Raw genomic sequence first — 22,294 nt, forward strand, 5'->3', positions numbered from 1 at the left:
AGGCAATCATAGGTAAGTTCTCAGTTTAATAGCAACTACTCTGTTTCTCTGAGTTCACGTTTCCAAAAGCTGACTGGCTAGTACCATATTCTTCAACAGACCTTTTAGAAGATGCAAGTATTCCACAAACTTTTATACTATTTTACAGGTCAAGCTCAGTTTATCTTACAGCCTTATCAAACATGAGAGCTGTGAGGAGGAACTATTTATTTAAAAAGCTTTCCATTGGACACTTCCAGGATTTTTCAAACAAAATAATTACTGCAACATGCTTCCCAGAAATCCATACTGTTAAGTGATGGGGTTCTCTCAACATGTTCTACATGTTAAAGATGTAATTTATTTCAGCCTCTGGAAAGGAATCCCCAGCAGCTGAAAGAGCAAACTGAACACAAGTGAGAGTAAAGATGTAGGAGGTGAGCAATAGAAATGGAGCTAGAAAGGGAAATGCAGTTCCAACAAAGGACATGATCTTTTTTATAAATGTTAATTTTTAATCAAGAGAAGCTTGTGATCTAATGTCAGCATCAGCTGATTTTTCCCTAAACACCAAAACTGTAAATGATGACAGCTGCTGCTATGTTGAGAACAACCATTCAACATATTTCTGAGACTCTGCATTAGCACACCAGGCCAAGACCCAACCTCAAAGAGTAAGTTCTGGAAGCTTTTTAAAAACCAGACAAAAATTGGCAGTCAACAGATGGCAACTGAGGAACAATCCACTTCCAAATTTGTATTCAGCAGAAAATAGAAGGCACAAACTGCAGAGCTAGTGGAGTTTAAGATCAGGAATATTAAGTGTGTGCTATACAAGTCCATCAGGGTAGCGTGGCCGAGCGGTCTAAGGCGCTGGATTAAGGCTCCAGTCTCTTCGGGGGCGTGGGTTCGAATCCCACCGCTGCCAGGAGTGTTTTAACAGTTGGACTCTATCTTAAAGGTCCTTTCCAACCTAAACAATTCTATGATTCTAAGTCTTAACTTCTACCAGAATAAGTGTCATTAACTTTGTTATGAAACAACCTGAAGAAACAGAACTATCAGAAATTGGCAGTATCAAATCAGCATTCCAATAGCTAGAGCATACTGAGACTCTCGAGACCTAGGAACGCTCAGTTATGTTTCAAAACACTTCATCTAGTTTGTATTCTGTGTATTTTTAACAGCAAACAAACATTAAAAATTCAGTTTCTAGAAATGCTAGTCTACTCCTAGTTCTCCATTGTCTTCACCTAAGACTAGTCCACCACATAGCATGTTAAAACCACACTGAACCAACAAAAGTCTTGACAACCAGATTAAGTTATCAAAGCAGCCCTTTTTATGCAGAGTTAACTGCAGGGCATATACGTAAGATAGATTCACAAGCTAAGCGTTGCAACTTGAATGCCAGATGACTGCATGTACATGAGGCAAGTATTAATATTTATCTCTCTGACTACCTCCTTGTTATCGGGGTCTCTGCAGGCACTTCCCAGTAAAGAAAGGAAAGACAGCTGCAGTCTGTCTCCCCACTTTGCTCCCATATACACCATATCATGTGACTACTGACAGGTGACTTGGTTTTTTCTGGTTGCCAGTCTTCACAATTAAGTATCAATATTTAGGAAACTGGGAGGAAAAGAACTAAGTATTCTCTTCCAAAATACATACTAAATGTTACATATTCTTGCAAGTTTTAGATGAGCTTCAATTAAGTTGTGTTCTGAGAGGTCTGAAACTCAAACAGAAGACTATCTCATGCACACTGGCAGACTTTAATACAGTCACCTGTATAGGAGCACCTATTTGCGTGCTTTTATAATTTACATAAGACAAGTAAGAGTTTGAGGGCTGTAGAAAATGCATTGTACTTACACAAAGCATCTTTATATTGCATACATTTTTAATTATGCTATTTGACAAAATCAAACTAAACTTTCTCATGAAGTATGATATATTAGAATTATGTTTCTCAAGTGTACACATTTCTGTCAATTCTGACTGAAAAACAATCAGAAACTAACCTATTACCTGTCACTTTGTAAAAAATACAGTAGGCCAAACAGACTCAGTAAGTGAGGAAAACCTTGAGAACATCATTGTGTCACAGATTTGACACAGATCTATTTCTCCAGATTTCTACCTGGATCTCATGTGCACCTTTGTCCCTCCACTCACTACCCTCCCAAACCAAATTATACAGAAGAAAAAAAATAGAGAAAAGCAGTAAGAACGATGAAACAATCTCCACCCCAGGAGCAACTGAGCACACTAGACTCTTCAGCCTATAAACAGATAAACGTCTATAGAAAGAGTGGCATGGAAAAGATGAATAGGGTTCATATGGTTATTCCATCTTTCAATGCAAGAAGGGAAAAACATCAAATGAAACTAATTTTCAGAACACCATGCTTTGTGTGACATTGTTAAGTTGCGGAATTCAGCCAGAGCAGGTTGTGAATGCTAGAAACTTACAGGCATTTAAGAGAAGACAAGATATGTTCACAGAAGAGGCTATAGCCTCTAAGTCAAGAAATCTTCAGGGATAAACTACTACATACATGCCTGCCCATTATACTTTTCCATAAGCATCTGCTTTTGGCCACCGAGAGTTTTGAGACGTGCCTTTGGTATAACAAAGTCAAGTCCTCTACTCCCCCTACAGCAGCTACTTTAGAGTAACCACTGTGACAAAAAGGGAAAGATCTGGGGCATGGCTCTACCATTTATAGTGCACAAAACATTTTCCTTAACCAGGTCCTAGCCATTTATGCCTGTTTTCATCCAAAACTTCACTGATCAGCCTCCTCCATAGGCTCTGGTTCCAAAACCAGCCCAAAAGGTTATCTCAATGTGATTCTATGCTTACCTCCCTGCTCTCTGCCCTCTTGAACCTGCCCTGCCTACTTCTTCCTTGCATTAGCACTCACCTGATCATGTTGAGCTGGTTCATGGAACAACACTTTCAAAACTTGTGCAATTTGGTTTTGGCCAGTCTGAGCTGTTTTAAAGCACAAGGAATCCACTGAGCTACTAAGGGAGTGAAGACAGCCATGGACAGGCTACAATCACAGTAGGGCCAACTAATGATGTAGTTCCCCATATTAAGCTTCGACATGTTTGAGATAAGCCAGATTCCAACCTACCTTATCAGGTGGTTAATTCTCTAATAAACTGATCTGCTGAGTCAGACAGGTAGAGCAACCTACCTGTCACCAGAACGTGATCTTGAGTTGCGGTAAAGCTTCACTATATATTAGTCTTCTTCCTAGGCTGAGGGCCTAAGCCTGCAGCAGTTGTAGGTTTAAGGAAGAGAGGCCTTGAACATCAAACAAAAATGATTGCCACAGTCCCAAGATTGTCAGCATCCTTTCTGCAAATCTGAACTCACCCTACAACTATTCAGTGAGGTCAAGATCTTGGCCAGGTTTGTATGAGTAACTTTTGTTGCTTTGATCCACTGTATGCATAGAAATTGGATTAATTTACTCTAATGAGTGACTAACTACTTCAATTCCTGCTGAAGGCTCCTTTTTTACTGAATATAGTTACAAGATTTCCATAGACTTTGATGACAAAGGATGGCCCAATAGACAAAATTATCATATCTAAACGTTAATGACACCTTTGAAATGAATGATTTTTGCCCGATTGAGATCCCAAGGGTCAGATCCTATCTCTAGAAAAATCTACTGCAGAGTATCAGACTGAAATACAGCCTTAGAGCAAGTTATTTTAAGGTACAGATGCTAAATTAAATCTCATTTAAAGATATTTGGAACCATCTTCTTGAGATGCTGACTCCTAAAGCTGCATAAAGGAAAAACTTTGCCAAAAGCTTTGGTGTCTACTAACACATTACAAATGCATTTAACTAATGAAGGGCATGTCACTGTAATGACAGCAGCTTGTACAGATATGCCTGAGGTAGCCTTAAACTAATGTGGACACTGCTAGCACATAACATAATACTTACCATGGCTCTGTATTAGCTCCAGTTCTTGGACAGTTTTGCCAATTTGTACTGAACTCTACTGCTATTAACTATCAACTGGCAATTCTCAAGAAACATCTTGTGTGCATTAAGCTATTTTTGGTTTTCAGATATAAGATTGTGTTATGCATGCATCACAGGGATAAATTTACACTGCAATAAAAAACATCAGCCATTCAAATCCTCGATGCCTACAGTTAAATTTGTTTTCGGCAGTACTTATTCACTTGTTGGCAGTGACTCATCTTCCTGATATCTATGTTTCTGCACCCTCTGAAAGGCCACTGGGTTCCCAAACAACGCCACTCCACAATGCAACTTACTTGCACTTCTACAACCATGTTAGGGGTACAAGTGAAAGTTCAGTTTTGAAAATACTGGCCCCTACTGCTTTTGCATTTGACACTGATTATGTAAAATATAAGTTGTGTTTATTTTCAACTTTAAAAAGAAATCACAAAGCAGCATAGAAACTGTATTTTTCGTGACAATGTTTTCTTATTAAGAGATAAGGTGAACACTCCCAGGATGAAAACTAGAACTTAATTATTGCTGTAAGGTTGACAGTTATATAGGTGTTATACAAGGCAGCACTGTTACAGTCTTAGAGCCTGAAATCTTCTTCTAGGGGACAGTCAGAACCATCAGAGATTAGGGAGCAGTGAAGTAGACTGACAGCAGACAAATCCTACTTCTCTAATTAATCTAATATTACCATGCAGGCATACAATACAAGATTACAGTTCTTGCTCCCAGTGTGTGAAATGTATTAATATTCCCTCCTTTTTGCTACTACAAACATTAAAACCAAAACAAACGTTTTTCATCCCTTTACTTAATAGTCAAATTTTCAGCAATGACTCTTCTGCACTGCAGGAAGTTTTCACACTGCTTGCTGCTTTGACTAATGTAAAAGTAACACAGAGCTACACAGCAATAGGTGAATTTGATCTTTTCCTGAACATAGTGGGCATTGGAACAGGAACACCCTGATTGCCTTTTCCAAAAGGTTGATCAAAAGGAAAAAACAGAATGCCAGAACTCAAGGACTCTTATGCATTTAAAAACCAAGTGTTCCTTGGAGTTCACTTCATAAACAAATTTAGAGTGTGCATATGAATGTAGAATGCAGCAAAAATTGCTGAAAAGCCTTTAAGATTCAAGGCAATGCAGTCCCCCTCCCACACCAAGCAGAATTATCTCTATTCCCTAAACAGAGGTTTGGCAAAGAAGAGAGAGAAGAGTGCAAATTGTTGAAGTGTTTCAGTGAAAACTTTCCTCTCATGAGAGCAGACCCAATCAATGTCTTTTTTGCCTCTCACCCTGATGACCACAAGGCTTGAGCTTCATTAGGAACTGTTTACCCAAAAGAGTATTGACCAAAACCGTTCTTTACAGTTGTCCTTACTAGTAAAGTACTCATACTGGATTTATAGCAGAATCTATCTTTAAATTTTCTTGTGTAAACAGGCCTGCAGGCTTCTGCTAAAGGCTGAATCAGATGCTTAATAAGTATCCAATGTGTTTTTAATTATCAGTAAACTTGGCTTAGACACTGCATTTACATTCTGGTTATTTTGATGCAACAAGAATAAAAATACACTTCCATTTTTAATTATTCTCACTCTCAAATGGCTAAGTGGGTTTTACTCCAACTGCTAAGACCGGACTACGAGCAGAAACAAAAACATTAATAATTTTGGTCTAAATAAACACCCAGAATTATGAAAAAGTCATTAATAGCAGACAGGTCTAACTAGTTTGCAAAGAAGGTAAAGTTTTAACATCAGATTGCTGCAATTTTCTAAGGTTCGAGTACTTCAGAATCTTTTATATTTCTGATAAATAAATTAAATGCTCCTGAACAAATAGTTCTGTTCATCAAAATGAAGTCCGATTTTAGAATGAAACGGAGTTAGTTATAGAAAAACCCACAAGAATGAGATCAAAGGCATTAAGACGTACAATTTTAGGTGTGGGGAAGAAAATTCAAGATCTTTTTACATAAGTTTTGGCCCTCTAAAAATGACCTGGTGCTCTGCCCTTCCCTGCTCCACATGCAAGAAATCCTGGGTAGAATGCACGATTCAGGATGGAATGCAAGTCAAACATTATCACAGGTTTTTTTTTTTTGGTTGTGTTTTTTGTTGTTTTTTTGTTGGGTTTTTTATTTTGTTTTAAAGTGAAAATCTTGCAGATTGCTCAGATTGAAACAGGTATGGTCATCCTTGGCAAAAAGACTAGTTCAATTATTCCTGATTTTCCACCCAATTAAAGTATGTTTTTGAAAACTATCAATGCATAGAAAAGCCAGAGTCAGAACAGGAATATTCAAATTACGTAAAATGGCTGCGCAATCTGGTTATCAGTTATGCTCATACAAAAAAATCTCATCCACTAAGTACAATCACACCAGTACCACAGGTAAATTCTTTGCTTGGCAGCATCTGGAGAAAACAGTAGCCAACTTCTTAGAACATTATTTTATCCCTTGAGGTCACTTGCTATTAAAAGTAAAATCTTTTTGCATACTTTTTTTGCCCAATGCTTCATTATTCTGTTATTAACAGTTGTTTACGCAGGTGATGTTTGCTTTTTTCCTTCAGAATGCAATGATATCAAAACCAGTACTTCCCACTATAGGAAGGTGCAGGATTTTTCTTGTTTCAGTCTGATCAATGTCTCTAAGGTTCATAATATCAGAGACCACACTACTATGTAAACTCCTTAATAAATGTCAAGAATGAGATACAGAAGTTCTTTAGCAACAGCCAGAAACCATCAGTCTTAATATTGCGATCTTAGGAGACTGCAATTATACAGTTATGGTAGGTAAATGTTTTTGTGATGTCATAATATTAGTAAATATTCATTTGGGAGTACATTACTAATCAACATCAAGAAACAATGAAACATTATGTGAATATCCATGAACATTATCTAGGAAAGATGTATTCTTCATCAGAAAAATATTTCTAAGGACTTTTAGCATACAAACACTTCTTCAGAGAAACTTGGAATTTCTTCTCTGGAAAAGAACAAATTTCACACAGGAAGGAGTTTGAATGGTTTCTGAACATAGACTAACTGCTGTTGATAACATTTCGATACTAATAGGTTCACCAGAGAGAAAAAGGAATCAACAACAGGAACAAGAAACTCACATTTCCCCACTATCAGGCAGCAGATGTAAATAAGACAAAAACAACCTAAACAAAAAAGGGAAGCTTTTTTTCTTAAATACAATGCACAGTTAAGTCACAGGACTCACGACCACATGATTCTGTAGGGGGCTAAAAACAGCAAGGGTAGTTCGATAAGGAACTTGATGTGTTAAGAGAATAAGCCAAGTTGTGGCTACTAACCATCATGGTCTGGATACAATTTTCATCCTGGAAAACCTTTAAAATAAATCATAGGAAACATATACTAAAAAGATATCACATACATACTGTTTATTGTGCTAATCCCCATGGCATCTGCTACAACTGCACTAGGACTAGACTACAAGCTAGATGGACCTTAGTTACCACAAAAACATTTAATGTGTCCCAATCCTCTGCTTCACACACTAGAATAATAGTTATTTTGGGTCAAACTTGTCTTCTACATACCGAGACTGCTGTCACATAGGTTTGGAAGATACAATCCTTCAGCTCTTAAACAGCCTTTTATGAAGATGTTCCTAGATTTGTATCGGAGATTTTAGAAGACGCATTTGAGAACTTGTTCTCAAAGCAGAAAGTTTGAGAAGACAGTGTCACATGGCTTTGCAAATGCATTTCAGGGAAAGAACAAGAACAGCAATCAGTGCAACATTAGGAATTGTTTTTCAAGTCACAACCCATACGCATCACTTCAATGTGAATATGCACTTACAGCCTAGTTTTAAGAAGCTTGAAAGAAAAGATTTGATCATCCTTTCCAGCATCATTTAGTATATGTTACAATTTTAAAATATTGCCTTTCAGTAACATCACAAAAGTCACATCAATACCAAGTCCACGCTTGCTGCATAGGAAAACAGACTGTTTCTATTTTAAAGAATACCTTGTGTAAACTCCACTTGCTATTAGCTTTCTAACCTGGAAACACAGAACCTAGTAAGCAGATTATTCAGTCACATTTGTGTTCATCGCTACAGATTCTCAGCATATCCCAGAATTTGTACTTGAACTATGAACTTACAAATGCTGAAGGCAAGAAAAGGACTCCAAGTTCATAAGAACGGATCATCAGTTGGGTACCATTTTTCTCCAGAGCTCCCCAGGCCGCTTTAGATAGATTGGCACTGCAAAGAGAAACAAAGTATTTCAGTGAGGCATAATCACAGCAGAAAATGCTTAAGTGCCACAGCTATAGCAATGCACTTCTAGCAGGAGAAGTTCACTTTAATCAGTACAGTCTTTTTATGAAAAGTGATTTGGGTGTTATTCCTTATTGCTATTTTTACAGCACAGTGGGAGTAGCAGAGACAATATATAGAAGGGTATTCATGTAACACATGTGGATAACTATACAAGCCTACTTGTGTCATCCAGATCTAAAAGACAAATTCAGCCTTTTGAATCTTCTCTGCACATTTCAGAAAGTAACTTGGTTTTGGTAAATAGCTTCAATTTGATGAATTAGGAAGATTAAAGGCTAGCTCAGTTATGACTAGTTACATTATAATACATTTAGTACAGAGCATTTTCTGCAAGTGTTAAACAGTATCTTTTGTTCCTGGCATTTTGTTGATATATTTATGAAAACAAGTATTTATCAAAGAGGCATTTTTGTTTTAACGTGCTGTTCAGCACCATGTTGTAGTTGATCTTCATCAGTATCTAGCATGAAGTAGATCAAGTTGTGAGTCAAAAAGTAAACAAAATTCTGTTGTCAAAACCTACTTCTATAGCAAAATACAAAGCTTAAATACTATGTTTTAACAGACATACTGGATACCTTTTAATAGTAGCAAATGACAGAATAGAAGAAACATGAGAAAAAAATAAAAGCAAGATTAATTTCAGCATCACATTTGAATGACTTAAATCCTTTAAAAAACACCTTAATCACTACTACTGTTGCAGGCAACAGTATCAATGAGTGATGAAATTTAAAGACCCAGAATGTAAAGGGAAAAAATATTAAAGTAACTGAGTATTTAAAAGTAAGGGTACAAAGATCATGATCTATAGTACATAGGGTTGCACAAAAATCAGTTTTGGCAAAAGTGAAACGTATCTGTATTTTTCATTCACAATATGACATTCTCCCCTCATGTCAAGAAATTTCTTGCTCTCTCTTTTGGCTTCTTTAAAAACCGAACAATAGAAATACAAAGGTAGACTTCAAGCTAGACTGCTGAACAACTCAATCTGACAAAAGGTCAGATTCCAAATCACAGAATCACTAAGGTTGGAAAAGACCTGTAAGATCATCAAGTCCAACCATTACAAAAAAAAACCAAACAAACAACAAAAACCACCCCCAAAAAAACCCAAAACCACCAAAACAACCCACCCACACCACACAGCACCATGCCCATCAAGCCACGTCCCACAATGCCACATCCACACGCTCCTTGAATACCTCCAGGGAGGGTGACTCCACTACCTCCCTGGGCAGTCTATTCCACTGTGTTACCACTCTCTCAGTAAAGAACTTTTTCCTAATATCCAGCCTGAACCTCCCCTGGCGCAACTTGAGGCCACTTCCTCTAGTCCTGTCACTAGTCACTTGGGAGAAGAGACCAGCACCCACCTCTCTGCAACCCCCTTTCAGGTAGTTGTAGAGAGCGATGAGGTCTCTCCTCAGCCTCCTCTTCTCCAGACTGAACAAATATTAGGTATCTACATGTTTTGTAACGATAAGGCAGCGCAAGGATAAACCTAGGCTTAACCCATATGTATTTTGTACAAACCAGGACATTCATGTACAATACGTGTTCAAGAAACTCGACCCAAGGTTTAAAAATACTTACCACTTCAGTTGATGCTGAATGCCGAAATTGGCAGTTACAGCTCAGACAAGATTTTGGTGCGATTGCCAACAGTTCCTGACATAATCATTTCAACTTGCAGCCCCAAAAGGGGCAATGCAATGAAGCAAAATTAAATATGGACAAAAATTCACAGCACTACTTATAGCATTATGATAATTATGGCAGTAACTAACCTGGGCCTGCAATTTACAAGAACTTATATATAACTTCTTTTTAAGTGAGAGGTATATGGTTAGTTGTTTACCTTGTAACTAAGAACCATGCAATCTTCTGGAAGTCAGGAGAGGGTCTCATGTATGTCTTAATGTGAGGTATAGCACGGCTTCGACCTGAGATTTCTGCTGACCATTTGCTAGAAAAAGAACAGGAATTCTTTTCATATACCGTTTTATTTTAAGGTCTAAAAAATACTCACAATACTACAGTGCCATGTTTTTGTTAATACTACCCTATACTTGTCACATTTCATACCTTCTTCCCCTACAGAAAGGCTGAAAATACTTTATTTAACTGAATTTTTTAATCCTGAAATCCAACCTTACTAGAAGCCAGAAGGGCAGTATTTTTTTTTCCTCTCTACAAACAAACCAGACAGATATTCTCCTCAGTGTACCAGGCTCTCCTAACAGTTTTTCCATTCCTCCACTCCAGCTAGCACTCAAGAAACTAAGTCCAAACTTCCAGCCAATATTTCTTCTTTGAAGACTATCAATGGTTATGCCTTTAAGCAAAGGAGCTTGGCACCAAATTAAACCTCGCAAAATTCCGCAAGCTCATTATAATTTATTATCATGAAGTAGAGGCAGGAAGCAACTGACATACTGTTGACAGTACCCTTCCTCTTCCCTTTTTTATGCCGCTAAGCCACTGAGAAATTTGAGGGCTTATGAGAGTAGAGGTCATATCTATGTATATATATAGATATAAAAACTAGTTTAAAACAACAAGCCATAGCTCAGGTAATTCAGCATCAATGCTACAGAACTAAACTGTAAGCAAGCAGTAAACATATGTACATTACTGGAGGTATGTAATCATGGTATTTAGAAGCACTTTTCCCTCACAGCAGTCAGTCCTCACTCAAAATCAGGAAGAATGCTTCCAAATGCACCTTCCTCCATCCAGAGACTTTTCTTTCTTCAGTTTGGAATATAATAGGCTCTGATTTTGGTTGTCACAATATTGTTTCCCTAATTTAGCATCCTCTTTTAAAAGGCAAATCAAAAAGTATCGATCAGCTCTGAAAAACCTCATAAGTGAACTGTGTTTATTTAAAAGCCTAAGAAGATTGAAGTGGAAAGCCTAGAATTATTTACCTAAGTGGACTTTCAGGACTAACTTTCACACGAGTTAAGTTAAGAGGCTTTGCAGCTCAGGGGTCAAGACCTACTTGAACAACCCTATGCCCCGATGAAGGAAAGAAAACTGTTTCTGAGAACTTTTCCTGTATTCCTAAAGGGCAAGAGCTGAGCTGAAACACCATATGCATGTTTGGAGCAAACTAGACATCTTTATGTTTTGATGCAAGCCACACTGAAGTCTGTTTTTGAACAACAGACTAAGATATATATGATACAGAAACAGCTAACTAAAGTTGTGTTCCCCTACAGAACTCTACATTTTACATACATACAGATTGTAAGTCTATACCATAACTCAACAACTCTTAATAGCTTTTAATCTCACAACTGACAGTTTAGGCAAACATCATCTTTAAGTTTAAGGCACAAAAATAATTAGATAACTCCAGTAACATTGTAGAAATGAAAACCAGGAAAAATGGTAGAATTGGAAATGGAACACATTTTCTTCAGATCTATCTCGCTGCCCTACTTGAGGACAAACGTCTCCCCCCACTATTAACTGCAATAATTTTGAGACACTATCTCAGTCCACTGCCTTTCTGCCTCCTTATCATTTTTGACAGATACAATTAAGTACTGTGTTTCAGCAAGAGTACTACCACTTCTCTTCCATTTACATTCTACAATAATCTAATTGCAGTTAGTTTCAATTACATGTGATTGAAACTGGTATTCCAGAAAGTTAAAATCAAAAAGGGCAGCATACATTTTCGCTGTATTTTCTCTAATAGGACAACACAAATATGTAAGGACAAAAAGGAAAAAGAAAGTGATTATGTTCTTTGATGAGGTTTGGTTGTTTTTGGGGGGGCAGTGGTTTTTGGTGTTGTTTTTTTTTTAAATAATTACCTGATTGAAAAAAAACTCAGATGCTTTTAGTAAAAGCATTATTAGCAAAGAAGTATTTGAGAAATGTTTTCCCTTCAGCCTAAAAGACAGCTTATCTCCAGACTGCATAATGGAATGATAAATCAAAAGAACTGGAAGGGGTTTCAGATGGGTACAATATCTTGTTTAATCTATTCTTAATACAGCTAAATCTCAACTTCACCATGGAACTTCCCTGGCATATTTAGAAAAAAAAATAAACAGTCAAAACAGATTACAAAAAGCCTGAAGTAAAATACAAGTGCAGTTGCTTTGCAGAGCAAGGATGAGAGCATATGTCAATATAACAATTTCAGGCTACTAGTCAAATTTTAAGCTGCAAACTTTTCATCAGAACGGAGCTGGCAGAGGATGTACACAGGACTGATCTCATGTTGCAATAAACTTCAGGCATATTCAGTCTCAGAGATAAGTATGGTAAGTTAAATGAAACTGGTTTGAGAAATTTTATGGACCAAAACCACAGCTTGAAGTAGTTATTTTTGAGCGTTAGAGGTCATGGTACCATGTAAACTAAAAGCTCAAGTGTGGGGCGAGGAAAAGGAGTTGTGAGTAGGTATTATCACAATTTTAACAGTAAAACATTAAAGCCTTTTTACTAGGGTTTTTTACACTCTTAGGACCAGAACTCCTTATCACAATACAGCTTAACTCTGACTTTAGACCGCTAATCCTGACATTTTTACTAGTAACTTGCTGCTACTTCCTCCCTCACAGTCTTTTGTGGCATTTCAGTCAGCAGTTTTTCTTTTTTTTTTATTTACACAGCCTCTAATGTGATGATTAGGTGCACTGAGATAGAGGTAATCTACTTTCCAACTCTTAAAACACAACCGCTTTTGCCCCTCCTACCCCTCCATTTTTCCAGTAGCTATTTTTGAGTGTCATATAATTTGTTTTTTTGGTAAAGGAGGAGGGGAAAAAAAAAGTGTTCTCTACCACGAATAAGGTATCTTTTGCAATATAGAAAATACTTGGCACTCACTTGCACTGCACTACAAATGTGAATGCTTACAAGCTGTTGCTTTTATATGTACTTAACCACTTACAAAATTTCAGAAGTATTTTTTAAGAAGTTTCATAAATATTTGTTTTACTTTGCAATGAATTTCGCAGTTTGAAAAGGAGGCTACACTGCAATCCCAGTGCCTTTAGCTAGAAGACATACAGCAAGTATCAATTGCCACCAATACCTGATATTTCTGTCACAAATGAGGTAAAGGAGAAGACACAGGCCCCTTTACAAGTGGAGCTACTGAGACAGGGAAGCCAGATAAACCTAACACCCTGAAAATTAATCTGTGTAGACATGCCCAACCCATAAGCAGAGCCAGGAATAACTCATTTTCTATACCACCACCTCTTTCATCATTTAGTTCTTACTTCAAATAGTAAAAGAGCTTTCTATCTCAAGATACTGGCAACAAGGCTTGAGCATAGTTAAAACAACTCACCATTAGTCTCAACCATAAGAGAACAGTAGGTTCTCTGTGTAAACGCTCCCTATCTCTCATCTTTTATGATGTTAGGGGAACAACACTGTAGTTCTTTGAACCGAGAAGAAAGATGATTATTCTTCAGAACTGTACAGGCCTAAAGAACACATAAAGCTCTAATACAACTACGATTATGGACTTGTCAACAGCAAGTCAAACAAGTTCTTGTCAAACCAATTTCTTCCATTCTTTGAAAATAAAAATTTGAAGGTAACTGCACAAACATAAAGCATGTGGTATTAAAAGTCAGTCAAAATGAGCATTAAAATACAATGTTTTATGTACTGTTAAACCTGATCAACTGTTTCAAAAGCAGCAATTAATAGAAATCATTGAGCATTGCAAATCTCTCCTTATCAAGGAGTAATACTGAACACTGAAAGGAAAAAACAGCAACCCTACCAGAGAGAAAACTGAGCAAACTGCACCATTTACACAGTAGCTAATCTAACAAAACAGTCTAATAATCATTTGCTATGATCAGAAAAGTAAAATCAATATTAAGTTTAGTCATCTTATTCTTTTGAGAAATTACTGTTCAGAGCTGCATGACAGGTTAGTTAAACACACTCAACTGGCAGAAGAGATAGAAAAGCAACCCACAGACGTTATAAAAATTGTATGCCTGGGGCAGAGGTTCTACCTCTTTGGGTGCAACTATAGGACACCATTTTCTAACTCCATTAATCTCTCCCTACTTGTAAAAAGGACCTATTCCTTCTCCTTTACTGCAAGTATAAAGTATTTATCTTCTTTCAACTCTGGTAGGATCCCTAGTTTCTTGCTGGTTTTGCATTATTTTCCAGTGAGGTAAGGACAAATTCCTCTAATCCTTCTAGTGCCCAAAGCTTTGCATTATGGAAAATCTTTAAAATAGCTCATCTTATATTTAACTCTACTGAAACAGGACCTACCACTTTCTGTGTCTCTCAGGTTACCACGGATAAGAAGCTGCTGTATGTCATCTGCTCTATGGTAACAGCTTACATGCAGGCTCTCCTCAAGGGCTAGTGTCTTGTACTACTGCAGGGTAAGAATCTGCATTGGGTACTCACTACAGAGCAATTATGCAGGGCCACTTGTCATCTGCAACCAATTCGACAGATGAATTTAAAACAGCCCTTTTGTTGCCAGAGCAGGACCCTAATATGCCCAATGAGACAGGTATGCAGGTGTTTTCTCATTAAACAGGAACAAAACAATGAATGGTCTTATTATCAAGTGATGTTCTGTGCACTAAATAAGAGACTAACCAAAAAAGGTTACATTTTTCTTCCAATAAGATTCGCATAAGGTATATGCTTATAGAAACTGAATTAAGGCTGCACAAACACCCCCAGTTTTATGATCTCCTCACTTTTTGAATCATGACTGAACAGTCTTGAAGGTGTTTGTAGCTTTCTTCCTTTGCTGAAAGTGCTCAGAGGGCACGCTTCAAAGGCAGGAGCGACAAAGCCTCACATGCTTTCTGTTCCAGTTCCATTCCTTGGACATTGACCAGCAAGGCTCACAGCAGCAATCATGTTCACTCCAGAATGGAGGATGCTCTCTGCAACTAGCAATTGTATTCTCAGCCCTCTCAATATATATACAACTTTACAAACTCTTATTTAGATATGGATAAAGTATCTTATCAGCGCAACTTCCACCTGGAAGAGTTAAAAGTTTCTGTCAAAGGAATGGGGAGCTGTGGTCTCGTAAGAGGTTACCAGATTTAAATATTTTTTTTTTTTCATCTGTGCAAAACAACTTTTCCCATTGTTCTCAAAACATGCTTAAGTTTTTAAAGATTCAGCCTGAGGGAGACATCTGGCACGGAACATGTTAGACTGTTAGAATTTGGCAATATTAGTAGCAAGTGAAAATAGAAGTTCTTAATGGAAAACGTCAAGCACCTTTAATAAAAGATTATATTACTGTAAGGGACTGAGAATTTTTGCAGCAGGACTGCTGCACTCAAAAAAAAACAAACAAAAAAGCCTTCCTAACCCTGTTGTGGCTCAGTTGAAATCCTGTTAATACTGAGGCACAACTGGGAAAGTGAAATACAACTGTAAAAAAAAAAAACAGAAAAAAGAGGAGTAACATTATTCTAGTTCAGAGAAGGAAAACTAAAATAGAAATTTACAGAATCCAAAATCTGGTAGCATCCTCCATTAGCAACAGTATCCCATATCATTTTTACAGGTAAACAGCACATTTTGACTATGTTTTGGAGATAAGACCAGCAGAAAAACAACTAAAGGCTTTTATTTTAAGGAGTTTAAGAATATCATCCTTCTGACCACTTCCACTTAATTTGCTTTTAACACTCAAACATTACAGCATTGTAAGTTTAAACATACAGTCTAAGAAAAAACCCGAAGAACTGAGTTCTACTTACTGAAAATAGGAATGCAACCACAGCTGTTTCTGTGCTGTCTGTACACTGTATGGAAGCGAGCCACCAGCTTAAGGAAAAGAGAAAAAGAACATGTACATTTGTTTTTTGAAAGACATTCTAAAAGCAGCAAGCATCTTGGGGAATAATCTGTCCTATCCTCATGACTTATTTTCAGAAAATGGTTAAATGCTCCCATAGTATAAAGTGCTATATAGGTGGGTTTGGGTTTTTTCACTCTTATAATTTCACCAGTTCACCAGTTCCTAAACACCATGTAGCAGATTTACACTAGGAAAAAGAGAAACAGTATACAGGCTATAGAATGAAGTCCTCTTAGAAGACAGATGTTTATGGGGTGTTGTGGTTTTTTTTTTATGATACCACTCGTTATCAACAAATTAGAATCATTACCCATACAAGCTCGAGGGAATAAAACAAGCCGTGTTGTGTATTAAAAACATGATGCAAAACCCACTGCATTCAACCTGTCCTAGAAGAAGACACCATAAGGACTTGTTACAAAAGCTTTACTACTCTCAGGGATGCACTAACTGCAGGAGTCCACAGAGCTGTTCATTTGCACAAATACAGAGTTATGTAATTCACCAAGTTATTTCACAATATGAAAGAAATGACAGTAAGGAGTCATTGTGCAGATCGCATCTCTGATTTTGAAGAGTATCAACTTTGCTAAACAGATGCTGTAGACTACTAGATATATTTTTAAACACCCTAACTTACTTGTGGGAACCATAGATACCTATAAACTCACTGGCTGCAGTTTCTACATATGCCCAAACACTGCTCAATTCAGAGGTAAGAGAGAGCTGAAAGCATTCCTGCTAGCCCTGTGTTCAAATTCCACCAATTGTTAGAAGAGCTCAGCAGCCATTCTACTTCATACTCCATAAGAGCATAGGTATCTGGCTTGGAACAGGAACAGTTTATGGATTCAGCAATGCCAAAGAATCCACCAAATTGCTGAAGCTGGAAGCACCCTCTGGAGACCATAAGAATACCTCCCCGCTCAAAGCGGGGTCGAACAGAACACGTTGCTCAGTACAGTGTCCTGTCAGGTTTTGAGTATCTCCAAGAATGGAGACTCTACAACCTCTCTGACCAACCTGTTCCATTTAAACACCAGAAAACATTTTTGCTGTAAGGGTACACTGGAATGTCCTGTATCTCAATTTATGTCCATTGCTTCTTGTTCTTTCACTGGTCACCATGCAAAGAATCTGCCTCTACTTTGCATCCTCCTATCAGGTATTCATACACATTGATAAGATCTCCCAGGAAAGTTCTCTTCTCCAGGTCAAAGAATTATCCAGCTCTCTTGGCCTCTTCTTGTATGACAGATGCTCCAATCCCTTATTCATCTTCATGGCCTTTTGCTGGACGTGGTTCAGCATGTCCCTATCTGTCTTGTACTGGGAAGCCAATAACTGGACACAGCACTCCAGATGTGGTCTCACCGGTGCTAGAGGGGACAGGTCACCTCCCTCAGCCTGCTGGCAACCTGCTTCCTAATGCAGCCCAGGATGCTGTTGGCCTTCTTGCCACAAGGGTGCATTGCTGGCTCATCTTCCGCTTAGTGACCACCAGCACTCCCAGGTCTTTTTCTGCAAAGCTGCTTTCTGCCAGGCAACACCCAGTGCGTACTTGGTGGCTGGGGTTGTTCTTGCCCCAGCACAGTACTTTGCATTGCCCTCTGTTGAACTGCGTGAGGTTCCTGTCAGCCCATTTCTCCAGCCTGTACTGTCCCTCTGAACGGCAGCACAATTATCCGATACATCAACCACTTCTCCTGAGTTTGTATCATTTGCAAACTCACTGAGGGCATACTCTGCCCCGCCATCCAGGTCATTAATGAAGATACTAAACGCATGGCCCCAGTGTCAATGCTTGGCACACATCACCACTAGTGGCTGACCTCCAGCTGGCCTTCATGCCATTGATCACAACCATTGAGGCCTGGCAGTTCAGTTGGTTTCCAATCTGCTTCACTGTCCACTCATCCAGCCTGTACTTCATCAGGTTGTCTGTGATGATGTTATAGGAGACAGTGTCAAAAGCCTTATTAAGATAAACAACATCCAGTGCACTCCTCTCATTCATCAAGCCAGTCATCTCATTGTAGAAGGACATCAAGTTAATTAAGCACAATTTCTCCTTTATAAATCTGTGCTGACTACTCCTGATCGCCTTTTGTCCATCATATGTTTGGAAATGGTTTCCAGGATTCTTTGTTCCATCACCTTCCCAGGGATCAATGTGAGGCTGACAGAGCTATAGTTCCCCAGATCCTCCTTCTTACCCTTCCTGAAGGCAGGAAAGAATTCCTTTCTTTTAGTCCTCATGAATCTCTTCCAACTGCCTTGAACTTTTGAAGACTAATCAACAACGGCCTTGCACTGACATCAGCCAGCTCCCTTAGCATAGATGGGTGTAACCCATGTAAGTGCTTGGTTTTGAGAAACAGAGCTTCACCGCATCAGAATACTACAGATCCTCTTCCTCTTGACCCCCCCAGCTGGGGCTATGCTTTCTATACAAATATATTGACTTCACAAACACAAACATGGGAAAACCGAACAGAACAATTGCACATTGCAATATTAAAAAATTACTAGTGAGTAGTGAAACATTTTACTTTCCATTGTATCTGATGTGCAGGACGGCAATGCAAAGAAAACACAAGGAGAACTTGGCACACTCAAACCTGAATATTCTGCCAAAATGAAAGTGTGACTGCAGTTAGAACAGTGGGCAAGAGCTGTTTTTTCTTGTACAGTGACATACTAACATGGCTATACAGATGTAAACATTATATACCAATGTCCACAAAGGTTCTTCTGTTCAACCACAATAGGAGAGCTGGAGTCAGAGCTCCAGTAACAGTAATAAAAGGATTCTACTGCCACCTAATCTACCAAATTCTCAGCAAGATGACAACTCCAGGTTCATTCAACATCAACCACTGAAGTGATTTTGCAGGATGTTATGAGCATAAAAAGCTAATAAATGGGGGTTCATCTGCTTACCAGGATAGCCTTCCAGACTTTGCCTCACATTGTTCACAGTAGGATAAACCTTCATGGAGGGGGGCGGGGAAAAAAAAGTTGCTTTAATAACACAGTTCTAAATACACAAGCTGTCAAATTTCAAACAAAAGTCACCTTAAAGAAAAATTTGAGGAAATACATTAAAAGCGTCATTTTTCAGAATGAATAAAATTACACTGCAGCTTAAAACTAGTCATGTGCCAGTAACCAAGAAAGTCTTTAATATTTTTACCTCTCTTGCAGAGCTTACCAAAATTAGCTAGCAAGACTCAAACAATCCTGCTTCAACCACTTCCACAGTGGTCAAAGCAAACTCTTAACATTATTTTATGAGATTTTAGATTCATATCTCAAATACTAGTATGTAGGAGCAATTAGCACATGGTAAAGGGCACAGTTTGACAACATATTTCTCCTTGATTTAACAAGCTCCTGCCACAAACTTGTTTCTGCTCCTCCCCTTAACTGTGCTAATAACCTGACCAAAATAACCAAGTTAGAAAATAACTTGTTTTAGGTATTAATCACTCAGGGTTCAGTTACATCTCAGTAGCAGAAACAGCTGCAACTACAAACTCAATGGAAGACAAGCTATAGAATGAGAATATAATTTTGATTAGATTATATATGCTCTAGTGTTATGCAGATGGAAATTATAGTACATTTTCATAGTATACCATAAACAAGTAAGCATCACTAAGTGGCCTCCTTATGCTTTCCAGATGAAAACTACATTAAAGTCTTCCAAAAGTTAAAAGCAAACCAATGACTAAGATTTAAAAACAAATGAATAAATGTTAAATAAAGGTCACTAGCATCTAGAAGACATACCAAATGAATTGGAACATCACATTTGAGGAGAGTTGTCACACTGCTGCCTGCAGCAACCAGGCTCTCCTGGAACTCAGAGCACAGCCATTTGGACCCATCAGCTCCCATTGAACCAATGCTTGAGAATTGTCCAACAACAGGCCAGGAATCCTGTGCTGGTATTGACGAAGCGTGCTCTTTCAAAAGCTAGTGAGGGAAATTAAAACATGGTTAGACTTTAACAGGCAAAGAAAACCTTTATTAGGGGTTTGATATTGCTTCTGATATAATAAATTCTCTATAATTCACTTCTGACAATGAAAGAGGTGAGCATTCATACCATCTATTTAACTTTGCAACAAAAAAGTCATCAAGCTCTCCAAACAAACCCACTGTTCCTTTGAGAGAAGATCAAACACCACAAGCTTTATCCACAAGCACCGAAGCCAACCACTAAATAATGGGTAAAAAGAATGCTAGCAGCTCTTCCTAAAAACCATGAAACATTAGCTTCAGAAGTCACAATAAATTAAATAACGAAATCTCTTTATATTTGGTGGTTGTTGGCCATAAAATTGCTCTCATATCCTAAAGCCCCAGCTACAACAGAAGCCTACAATAAGAGGGGAAAAAAAACAATTGAAGAGAAAATTGAAATAATCCTTTTAAAGGAGTTCTTTAGCTGTGAATGGAATTTAAAGTCACATTAAAACCAGATGGATATATGCATATATTAAATTGTATGTAGTGGCTACCTTTTTCCTGTTCTAGAGAGCACACATATTCCCCAATTATGAGCGGCATTTAACAGATGACATGAAATACCTTACCTCACTCTAAATACTGAAAAAAAGAAGGGGCCCTACGAACTTGAGAAATACAACCTTGTATGAAGATTTACCATTACAGCTTAAATAATGCAAGGGTAAAAAAAACATCCATGTTCCTAATTATTCAGTTGATTTAAAAAAAAAAATCAAAAAATCAGTATCTTAGAAATGTAGAACAGAACTAAAAACCTGAATGAATCAATGACATCAGCTATGTGCAAACTGGTTTTTAATTTGATGGTTTTTTGCCAGGTCATTAGGGAAAAAGAAACTGTAATACTCCTTAACATTTAAATAAATAAAATAAGCCTGTTCCCTTTGTGCAGGCAAGTCTGTATCAACACATCTTTCCTCAGTGAGTGCCTTTAAGAAAGGGTGTATTTAGTTCCCAGTCACAGAAGACTGGATTTTGATAGTATCACACTTGTTAGAAACACCAACAGCAGCTAGGAAGTAATTTGAATGATGGCGACTCCTAAGATATCTGTAAGCACATGACAATTTAGACCATAAGCTGACCATGGTAATAATGTCCAGGAATATTATGTGCAAAGTCTACGCTGTCATAAGTTGCAAGCTTAAAGTTATTGCTAACTTAAACTGTAACAATGTATTAAAAGATTGCTGATCATAGCTGGAAAAATTGTAAGGAACTAAAGAACGCTCGCCAAAATTCTATTTACAGTTAAAAGGATACTAACAAATAAGGTTACAGTTTTAGTACCTTTCTGAGCCTAAGATGACCCCACTTTTCTTTATCACTACCTTGATATCGTCCAGGGGTAGAACCAAGCAGATACACTCTACAGAAAGAAAAAAGCAACACCAAGTTATTTGCAGCTCTGGAGTGTTTTGGTTTGTAAAGTATTACAGTATTTAAGTAAAACCTATCAGCAAGGTTGAACATAGAAGTGCAACGAGAAATGTTTAAATCTTTCACTCTTAAGATTTACAATATAAAGAAAAGTGGATTTTCAGCTATAGAATTTATTATTAGCATCCTATATGGCTGTCATGCACCACCAGGCTGTTCCATAGCGTAGGCAGGAACTGCATCTATTTCTGTGTACAAAAATGCAGAAGATAGATGATGTTAGCAATAAATGCAAAAAACTCTTGTTTGGCACAGAACTGGATGTGTAATTTTGTGTAAAGCCAATCCCTTGCTACATCCTGATCAGCAGATTCAGGTGCAAGATTTCATTTGGGCATCTAACAGCTCAGATGCAATGCACAGCTTTTTCAACTGTCTTCCTAATAATGGTTTAGTTACCTGTTTGACTTTGCCCTGAAAACAGGAAGAGACCTGCCCAGAGTCACAACAAGCAGGTGGTTTAAGAAGCTGTTCCTTACTGCATCTCATACCTAGCTTTATCGATAAATGAATGTCTCCTACATATTTTACATGGCAAGGAACTGATCCTTATCCTAAGAAGTGACTCTCCCTAACCTATGCATAAACTCACATCAGCTAGGGCTCAACCAACCTGTCC

The 22,294-nt window shown here is 37.9% G+C and overlaps 1 protein-coding gene and 1 non-coding gene across 2 annotated transcripts in view; one reads left to right on the plus strand and one right to left on the minus strand.

Moving 5' to 3' along the window:
- Nucleotides 1-22,294, minus strand: part of TDP1 (tyrosyl-DNA phosphodiesterase 1) — a 49,571-nt gene that overhangs the window by 16,285 nt on the left and 10,992 nt on the right. The window contains exons 8-13 of the mRNA XM_009820605.2: nucleotides 21,526-21,604; nucleotides 19,993-20,178; nucleotides 19,141-19,189; nucleotides 16,097-16,163; nucleotides 10,210-10,317; nucleotides 8,165-8,267 (exon numbers count right to left, since the gene is read on the minus strand). Of these exons, the coding sequence (XP_009818907.1) occupies nucleotides 8,165-8,267; nucleotides 10,210-10,317; nucleotides 16,097-16,163; nucleotides 19,141-19,189; nucleotides 19,993-20,178; nucleotides 21,526-21,604 (592 nt within the window). The remainder of the gene's footprint in view (nucleotides 1-8,164; nucleotides 8,268-10,209; nucleotides 10,318-16,096; nucleotides 16,164-19,140; nucleotides 19,190-19,992; nucleotides 20,179-21,525; nucleotides 21,605-22,294) is intronic.
- On the plus strand, nucleotides 826-907 carry TRNAL-AAG (transfer RNA leucine (anticodon AAG)). Its single transcript has one exon. It is a non-coding gene; the product is annotated as a tRNA-Leu (tRNA).

Source organism: Gavia stellata, chromosome 7 (genome assembly GCF_030936135.1).
Source record: "Gavia stellata isolate bGavSte3 chromosome 7, bGavSte3.hap2, whole genome shotgun sequence".
NCBI lineage: Eukaryota > Metazoa > Chordata > Aves > Gaviiformes > Gaviidae > Gavia > Gavia stellata.